At 50.9% G+C, this 9,924-nt stretch overlaps 1 protein-coding gene across 2 annotated transcripts; it reads right to left on the bottom strand.

Moving 5' to 3' along the window:
- Positions 1-675: 675 nt before the first annotated feature.
- Positions 676-8,376, bottom strand: TAC3 (tachykinin precursor 3). 2 transcript variants are annotated; one of them, XM_032420823.1, is made up of 8 exons: positions 8,170-8,376; positions 7,459-7,577; positions 5,599-5,652; positions 4,420-4,528; positions 4,203-4,232; positions 3,654-3,707; positions 3,189-3,263; positions 676-964 (listed from the first exon to the last, which is right to left on the bottom strand). In XM_032420823.1, exons 2-7 carry the CDS (start codon positions 7,570-7,572, stop codon positions 3,190-3,192), a joined length of 435 nt encoding a protein of 144 aa, XP_032276714.1. In that variant the 5' UTR covers positions 7,573-7,577; positions 8,170-8,376; the 3' UTR covers positions 676-964; position 3,189. The 2 variants fall into 2 exon arrangements, with proteins under 2 accessions (XP_032276714.1, XP_032276715.1); XM_032420824.1 differs by lacking the exon at positions 5,599-5,652 and having other exon boundaries at positions 8,170-8,374.
- Between the last annotated feature and the right edge of the window lie 1,548 nt (positions 8,377-9,924).

Genomic DNA, 9,924 nt, shown 5'->3' with positions numbered 1-9,924 from the left:
TGAAACAAATGTTTTCCCTTTAAAATAACTAAGATGGCCAGTTAACACTGAAGATATCTGCTCCCTTCTTGGTCTCTGCAGTAACTTCCCCATCCATGCCCCATCCTAGCAAGACCGGGTCTTGTTGGCTTGTCCACAGCCCTGCTACACCATAAACAGTGTATATGGGTCACCATCTCGTTCCATGTCCTGTTAGAGGACCCCTACTTGACATTTGCAGACAGAGAAATGGTGCAGTTCTATAGATTCATCCTCGTCTGTGGCTGGGTCGTTGCACAGCCCTGCCTCCCACCCCCCGCCCTTCTCTAAGTAGAGTCAGATTCAGGGATTGATGTCTCCTAGGCTCATCCACGAAATACAGACAAGCCATTCAGAATATGTTTTTCTTTTATCTGAAGCTAGTCTGTGGAAGTCTTTGAGTATTAGAAACCATCTTCCAAATTCATTCATTTATTTTTAAATTACTAAATAAATCTTCCAATACTAATTATATGACTAAGGCACTGTTGGGAAAAATCAATATGTGTACAAAATAAAGATGCTTCCATTGATATATGATACATGTATGTGTGCATATCATGTATGTGTGTATGATGTAGCTGGAAGAGTCAAGGAAGAGAACACCCCCCCCCCCCCCCCCGCCCGCCGGCAACCAACCCAATACAACACTCTAGGTCATGTGTGAAAATCCTTTATTGTTGAGGAGTAGAAAGAGACGTCTTATTTTTAACGGAGGACACTCCAGAAACCCCAGGGGAATCTATAGTCAATGCCCAAGGAGACTGAGGATGCTCACTCTGCAGTTTCTACATCACGGTGGGGTAGAGGGATGGGGAAGGAGTCAAAGTGCAAGAGTGTTGCAAGGATGGGGGAAAGAAAGGGGAATAGGAGCACATGCAGCTGGGGGTTGAGAGGGGGTGACAGGTGTCTTCACGATGCAGCCCAGGGATCCAGAAGTAGAGTGCTGAGGACCAAAAAAAAAAAAAAAAATGAAATCACATCTTCTGTCTCATAAAACTCCCACCAACCACCGGCTGGGGAAGCAGGGCTCTGTGTGTGTGTGTGTGTGTGTGTGTGTGTGTGTGTGTGTCGGGGGTGGGTATGTAAGGGAGGAAGAAAGAGAATAGAAGTCTTAGCCCTCAGCTTTCTGTGTAGCCTTTGAACTAGAGGACTGAACCCTTCTAGCTGCAGGAGAGTGCCCCTCCCTGGTTGCATGTTTACCATGCTACTTAGAGACACTCATAGGCAAGGTCTGCAGTCCATGTAGGAGGATGTAGTGGCAGGGTTCCTATCATCCTCGCATCCCCATGAGTCAGGCACACACACAGCCCCATTCAATGAGCCCTGATGCTGATGCTCCCCCAGGCTCACCCATGCCCTCCTCCTCTTTCCGGAAACCTCCCAGAGGAAGCGCAGGCCCAGGGATCACTTCCTTTGTTAGCAGATTCACATGAATGAAAGAAGATGACCCAATGATCTGTGTTGATCCATCTCATCTAATCTCCTTTAAATGCCAGCCCCCAGGGACTTTATGTGCTGTTCTCCCTAGCACCTAACAGGTTGAGAATGCTCCATCAGTGGTGAGATTACGAAGGCTGCAATTATGCGACTGGCCCCTCTGAAAGAGCCTGGCTTCACCAGCGAGCATTAAAAGTAGATTTCCACAATGCACTTGTTTCCACCATTTGTATAAAATACTATGGCAAAATTGCACTGTAATTATCTTTATGGCCGATGCATAACGCTGGGGGAGAGTATGTCATCCAGATAGAGCTGCCCGTATAATTATCTGGCGGTCGGCAGGACTGAAATAACCATCTAATGAGAGCAAAATGATACGGTAAGTACCCTGTAATCAGCGAGTTATGGTTATTACGGCTCTTTGTGCCCTCTCACCCAACACTGAATGGGGGGCTAGACCTAGTCTCCGGGCCCAGGGAGCCATGCACAGGCGGCTTCATCGAGAGCCATGGAGAACTCTTGCTCCTTTGGTCTCCCCTGAGACCAATGACTGTGGGTAACAGGGACACAGGGAGAGGGGCAGGAGTCTCTCCCTGGTAACAGAGGCTTCCCAACCCCTCTCTTTTTCTCCCCCCACACCGTCTTTCCTGAGAAGCTAATGCAAAGAAAGCCATCCATTGGGCTGCTATTGCCGTGTGGGGGAAGATGCGGTTGAGATGGAAGTTTCCATGTTTTGACTAGACACTTCCCTGGGGACTCTCATACCCGCATACCAAGTGATAGATCTGTCAGCCCACTCAAGCCCGGGGTCCAGCCCAGACAGCTCTAAAGCAGACAGACCAGAGCCAGCCAGGGGGAACACTGGGACATGACCCACACCTCCCAGACCACAATAATCATAACACAGCCAACACACAGCACTATACTATGTGCCAGGCACTGTTCCAAACACTACCTATGCTCCATCCTCAAAACCACAACCCTGCAAAATAATATTATCACCCCCATTTTTCAGATGAGGAAACTGAGGCACGGAAGGGTTATGTAACTTGGCCAAGGGGACACAGCCAGTGAGCTGCAGATCCAGGTTTCAAACTCGGGCTATGCTCTTAGCCATTACGCTACACAAAGCAACTAAGATAATGGTTTCTACTTACTCCCCATTAAATTTCAGAGTCCCTTGCGTTTCTTCCTAAATCACCCTTGTGAAGAATTACACACTAGACCCAGTCACCTGAGATTCTGAATGATCTGAGTGGTTTTTGCCTACCGAGGAGGCAGAACACTTCACCTGAGTTGGATGTGGTGCCTGCAACTATCAGATGATGGTGCCTCCAGCTTGTATACAGATAATGAGAGAATGGAACCCGAATGACAGCAGTTGACCATCAGAGAAGCCATAGGGGAAACTCCTCATTCCCCATGTCCCACCACCCACGCCTGCTCAAGAGTCAGCCAGGGTCCATGATACTGGGGAAAGAGATGGAAAGTGGGGCACGTGTGCGTGCATGTGTGTGCATGTGTGCACGTGTTCTTGCAGACAAGTGTGCACCTCTGAGTGATGGTGTGTTTGACCAACAGTGTGCTGGGCACTGACAGTGCATTTTAGGGCAAATTTATGAGTATTAATGCCTGTAGCATCAGAGGAAATGCCTCTCTGGCAACCCCCCCCCCCCCCCCACACACACACAGAGTCCCCTCTCCCCTTGCTAACCAACAATCCTTACCTCATTCCACACTGGGGGGATACTTGAGGGTGCCAAAGCTGGGGACATTCTCTTGGTTTACATCAATAGAAGCGTCTGGGGTAAAGTAAACAGTGTAGTTAGGAGGGATTTTTCTGAATGTGACCTTCACCCTGACCCAACAGCAAAGCGCTAGCCATTAAGGGCAGTGTTGGAAGACAGAGTTGGGAAGAAGAGGCACACTGTGTTTGGGAGATGGGGAGGAAGGACAGCCCCCCCAACTCCTTCCCAGCTACAGCAGGACTATCTTATAAAGGTCTCCCCATTGTGTTCCCAGGGAGAGCTGGACTGTGGATCCAACCTGACTGGGTAGAAGGGCCGAGGAACCCTCACTATAGCTAAGAGAAGTCCTGCCTTTCCCTCTGGTGACAAATAGGAGGCCCTTGACTTCTGCCATATCTTTGCTAGTAGCCTAAACCCTCCCACTGTACCTCCACACACTCCTACCTGGCTGGATGTTCCTCTTGCCCATAAGTCCCACAAAGAAGTCATGCATGTCACCTGTAGAAAAAAGACCAACATTGCCAACAGTGATCATAGGGGTAGGTGGGGGGATGGGGATGCATTCCCCCAGACATGTGTCAAGACTTCTGAATTTGGGTTTCTGGTCTTTGGTTCTTTATCATGCCACAGCTTGACTCCCCAGTTAGCAGGCTGTCCCCTAAGCCCACACTCTCTGCCCACCTCTCCCTCCTCCACATTTCAAGAATTCTCTGCCCCCACAGGTGCCTGGCTTAGAATCTTCACAGCCACCAAGAGATTCTCTTGGTTCCCAATGACCAGCTGATGGAGGGAGAGCCCATCGCGCTCCTCACATCTGTTTCCTCCTGGTTCCCAGTGACCCCTCACACCCAGGAAAGTCTGGTTGAGCAGTTACAGCTGGCATATTGTTTGGGCCAGCTGAGATGAGGCCAGCCAGAATAGTCACTGAGACCCATGCCCATGGAGCTGTAGCATGCAGTCAGCAGAGACAGGGAGGAAGAAGACGCTACTCACGTTTCTGGGGAAGTGGCGATTCCTCAGGATCTGTGAAAACAAGAACAGTCAGTGGGGAATGGAATCTAGAAATTGACAGTCAGAGGGGGTTCAGAGCACAACCCTCAATTATTCACCAAGCCATCTCCAGTCTCCATCCCACCCAAAGGCTCCTCCCAAGCCTATTTAATCATCAGAATCCTGGCCCCCACCCCCTCTCCCCAGGGCTGCTTCCTACCCACGCTAGCCTTGCTCAACATTTTGAGCAATCCATCCAGAGAGACGGAGCGGCCATCATAGAGTTTCCGGAGCAAGGACGAGGGCAGCTGGTAGAGGTCCGAGTCCTTCTAAGGGACGGAAACAAAGAGGGCTGAGGCAGGAGGTTCAAACCTAATCCACTCGCCCCTCCCCACAAAGGACAGCCTCTTCTTGAGCCCATCACAGCTGAACCTGACATCCTGTATCTTTTGGAATTTCTTCTGGTTTATACTGGAAGAGAAGTGGGCTCTCAAAGTGTGGTCCACGGATCAGGAGCATCACTGCTGGAGACTTGTTAGAAATACAGTATCTCACTCTCAGTCCTACCCCAGACCTACTGAGACAACCTGCATTGTAACCAGGCCCCCAGGTGATTGGTATGCATGGCAAGATTTGAGAAGCCCTGGAAAAGGGAGCACCTTGGGCATCCCTGGAGGCAGACCAACTGTCCTGGTTGGCCTGGGACTGAGTGCTTTCCTGGGATGTGGGGTTTTCAGTGCTTAAGCTGGTGGTCCTAGGAACACTGGGACAGTTGGTCACTATATCTCCCAAGCTCAAAGGGGACTGTCTCTCGGGGCTCTCTCCTAACTACTGCCACCTCTCAGTGGGAAGGGCCATTGGTTCTGTTCTCCTTGGCAATTCAGGAAGCAGTTTGCCCCAGGATATGGTTGCCCACTAGGTGAGTGAGCCATGAATTCCAAGAAAGTCCCATCACTCAGAGCAGGTGTCCTCTGTACTCCATGATGGAGTCACAGACAGGCCTCGGTCCTCGGGATGGGTGTAGGTAGGCAGCCAGTGCTCAGTGGCAATCCTGAAATCCCCCTACCCTGCACCATGTTTGTGGTGGATGTTTCTCTCCCTATGGTTCCCACCACCTTTCTTTTCTTCTCCATAGGTTTCTGCCTCTGGTTGTCTCTCCCTTTCTCCTTTCTATACTGAATTTGAATTTCTGGAAGACTGCGTATTCAGAATGACTCCTCTTCTCCCCCACAAATGAACCCCATTCTGGACCTGCTGCCAGGCAGGGGCCCTTCATTGCCTTGGTGATTTGTTTTTTAGCAACTTGGGCACAGCGGAGGGTTGGTGGGCACACACCACACAGCCAGTTAATTGCAGGAGCAGAGAGACAATGACAATGATTATGTTTGGAGAGTCTCACCTTGAGTCTCAGCGGCGCCTCTCTCTCTCGACGAGCCCAGATGTCCTTGGGCTGCTGAGCACACACAGAGCACATTCACACGGGATGCACCCCTGCACATACCAACCCGGTTGCCTAGGCACACATATATCCTACCCTCGCCTCACCCTAATTTCCCTCTTCCTCACAGACCATCGGGGAGAAGGGGTGGGATGGCAATCTCTCCCTTTCATTGACCAAGAGGTAAAGGTCTTGAAGCAAGCTTGTCTTAGAAAAATTTTTCCAGATATTCTGACTATCTCCAATTGGAACTTTTGGCTCCAAACATAGTGTCCAGCCCATATTCGGCACTCCTGGTGTATTTTTTGTATTTTTTAAAGGATTTTATTTTTAAGTAATCTCTACACCCAATGTGGGGCTCGAACTCACAACGCTGAGATCAACGAGTCTCATGGACTACCGACTGAGTCAGCTGGGCACCCCGATTTTTTCTATTTTTTTTAAAGATTTTATTTATTTATTTGACAGTGAGAGACACAGAGAGAGAGGGAACACAAGCAGGGGGAGTGGGAGAGGGAGAAGCAGGCTTCCCGCTGAGCAGGGAGCCTGATGTGGGGGCTCGATCCCAGGACGCTGGGATCATGACCTGAGCCGAAGGCAGACACTTAACCGACTGAGCCACCCAGGCACCCCTTTTTGTATTTTTTAAAAAGATTTTATTTATTTATTTGTCAGAGAGAGAGAGAGAGAGAGCACACGCAGAGGGAGAAGCAGGCTCCCCGCTGCGCAAGGAGCCCATGTGGGACTCGATTCAGATCATGACCTGAGCTGAAGGCAGATGCTTAATCAACTCAGCCCCCCAGGCGTACCTATTTTTCCTATTTTTGAAGAGATTCTGGTCTTTTGGATCTGGTGCAACGGCCACCACCTGCAAGACTGCTAGCCTATCGTGCCTTGGGACACGTATGGATGAAGATTGATTTCTCTCTTTGCCCTGCACACGGCTTCCTAGGCAGCCACTTTTCCCAAATTGTTCAAATATTCTACCCACCTCCTGTAATGAGATGCTAAACAGATCTGAGCTGGAGAGGGAGTTAGACTTCACACACTGAATTTGTAATAAGTTCCATCTATAATCATCTTAAAAGCATGTGTACCAATGTAATTGCTGTCATTTCAAAACCCTGAAAAGACTTCCTCCCTGCTCTCCCCCTATAGCCCATCACTGACAGCTCCTGTTCTTTTTCTTAGAGAAAGTTTGGAAATCTGAGCTCAGTCTGTGTTGTGGGGATTTTGCCCCCTATCCTGAGTAAGCAGAGGCTAAAGTGGGGGCAAGAAAAAGGAAAGAAAGGATTGGGGTCTTAGGAGAACCTGATGTTACTGGGGGTGGATGAGCAGGGGATAATGGAATTTATTTGAATTTTGAAAACAAAATAATATACATAACTGATAGGTAAAATAGCATACAAATGACCATTTGGGAGAGAATTTCCAACTGCATATCATCCCATCCAGGGAGTGGAGAGGATCTGCCCCCCTAGAAACTGAGCAGGACCACCCTAGCTTACCCCTCCAGGATCCAACCCCCCAAGTCACCGGTCAATCAACCAACTGCACAACATACTAGTAGGGCACTTTTTAGGTACAGGGTTATCAAAGACACACAGAGGGACTGAGACACTTATAGACATGCCTAGAGACAGTGAGAACATGAGACCACCAGAGAGGCAGGGAAACCCACGCTCTGATGGATCACCCAGCTAACTCCCAGTGTGCCCGTCCCACCTTCCTCTCAACTGCTGTGGAACAGGCAGAGTGTCAGCTCTCGTGATGTCGCCCAGTGCCCCGCCAGGTTGGGCTCAGCTAGATGGGGTGCCTTACCTTGTTGTGGCCCCCATCAGGCACCACCTGCTCCTGTGAGGCCTCACAGACAGCCCCAAAACTGTAAGCCAGGCTGATGGCCAGAATGGCTGCAAACAGCAGGACCCTCCGCATGGTGCCTAGGAGGGCAGAGCAACAGGACAGAAACCAGGGGAGAAGGATACAACACACGTGCAGATGCAAGAGACATTCTGTGACCCGCAGCCTATCTTGACCCTGCTTCCCCAGCCCCCAACTCTCCCATCTAAGCACTGGTCCGGGGAGAGCATCTCTGGGCAGGACGGCCAGTCCTTGGGCTCAGCGTCCCTGCTCCCCCATCACACATCTCCCCACACTGAGCACCTGGCAATGAGCAATGTTGCAATAGCGCCAGACTAGTCCCCACAAGAGGATGATAGATTCGTAGGACATGCACAGGTCTGCCTTCTTAGTCAGCTTAAGGAGGGATCCTGGATTCTAGTTTCCAGCACTAGATAACCCAAGACTTAGGCAAAACTTTCTAGTATTGGAAGAATCAGTCTGAACCCACGGGCTCCAAACATTACTGGTTCTCAACCCCTATGAACACTTTCTGTTTCCCTTCCCCGTACCCTGCTCCGAGATCAAAAGCTGCCACCTCTATTCCCTCCAGTCCCTTATTCCCTCCTAACTCTGGCCTCCGTCCTTTGGTGCCAGCTCCAGTCCATCCAACATTCTCCCACTCGTGCCTACCTGTGGAGCAGCCTTGAGCCTAGGGCAGATGGTCTAACAGGATCAGGGAGCTGGCTGGGAGCACTGCCCACTCCCCCACCACACACACACACACACACACACACACACACACACACACACACACACGCTGGTGGTGCTGCTGCGTCCGTGGAGAGAGAGACAGGGAGTGGAGGGGATCTGAGGATGTGGCAGGAACTCCTGGGCAGCTCCCAGATAAAGGCTCTGGGAGGGTCTGGGGGGCTGGGGGAGGGGCTGCGAATCACCAATCCCAGGGTGGCTGGAGGGGAGGGGGGGAGGCTGGTGAAGAAAAAGGAGGATATAGGCTGCAGGCGTGCGTGCGCGCGCGCGCACACACACACACACACACACACACACACACACACACACACCACAAACCCGCATTATGTTATCCAGCAGCCCACTTCTCAACAGCCCCTGAGCTGGGCACACTAAGGAATGATGTTGTGTATGTTTTGTACCAAAATGTCCATGCTGGATCTAGCTCAGTAGGTGTGGTCTCTGAGTCTCCTCTCATTGTTCACACACCAGCTCCTTGCCCTTTAAACCTTCAGACTCAACTGCCAGGCCAGAAGCATTTCAGGCAGGTGCTTCTCTGGCCCTCCCACACCCCCGGGGACAACTAGACTCAGGCCCCTGAGCTGTGGGAGGTGAGTCTGGCATCCCTTGCCGTCCTCATTTCTCCCTCTGTCCTCCTTCTAGCTGCAGCTGACCCATCACTTTGGTCCTCAGACCCAGTGAGGGGCAGCACTTCTCCCCTGCTATTAATGCAGAAACTTCCAGGGTCTGCCTCCCTCCACCCCTTCACCAGTGCTATTGCCTCTCCCCCCGCCCCCCGCCACTCCCTCTCAACCCCTGAATCAGCCTGATTTAGTTGCATTCTTCCAGAGTTCTAACTTCTATCCCTCCTGCTAGAATCTCGGGAAGGAGCAACAGAACACGGTGGCCGAGCTGTCACCCCCCCAATCCTCTCCCTGGCCCGGTCCAGCCCAGCATTGATCTCTTAATTGCTTCTTTTTTCTCACAGTTACATGTTTTCCCCTCTCTAATCGGCTTCCCTGCAGCCAGGCATCTTCTCCCAAGCCTCTCCTTCATTCCCCACTCTATTGAAGGAGCTCATGCTGCTCACATCATATCCAAGGTGGAGCCCCAGGGGAGGGGCAGAGTCAGAGTTGGGATGGAAGGAGAACGGGAGACAGAAGATGCTGCTCAAGGGAATGGGGCGGGGGTGTGGAGGGTGTGGGGGGTGTGTGGGGGGGCCGGTGGAGAGAAAGCAGCTTCAGAGCCATTTGTCACTCTTAGCATTTCCTATTTTTCAGGGGAGGAAACTGAGGCTCAAAAAGTTCAGTCCTGGGGCACCCGACTGGCTCAGTCGGGAGAACATGTGACTCTTGATCTCGGGGCCGTGAGTTTGAGCTCCACATTGGGCGTAGAGATTATTTAAAAATAAAAAAATCTTAAAAAAAAAAAAAGTTCAATCCTGTGCTCCACAACATACAGCTACTGAAGAAGAGCCACAAATTCAGGGTTGGTTGTTTTTTTTTCACTCCAACGCCCCCCTTCGTTTTACTGCACTGGTACGAACTTTGACGGGTGAGGGAGCAGTTAACTCTCCCAGAGCGAGTGGTGGTCCCCTCTCTGAGACACCCGGAGGTTTGGGACCTTGCACTCTTCTCCATCTGGGGTTGTGAAGAGAACCACAGCCGTTGTGTATTTACTACAAAGACTCCCGCTCAC

Source organism: Phoca vitulina, unplaced genomic scaffold (assembly GCF_004348235.1).
Source record: "Phoca vitulina isolate PV1807 unplaced genomic scaffold, GSC_HSeal_1.0 scaffold23, whole genome shotgun sequence".
Lineage (NCBI taxonomy): Eukaryota > Metazoa > Chordata > Mammalia > Carnivora > Phocidae > Phoca > Phoca vitulina.
This window is presented reverse-complemented; position numbering and strand designations above follow the sequence as displayed.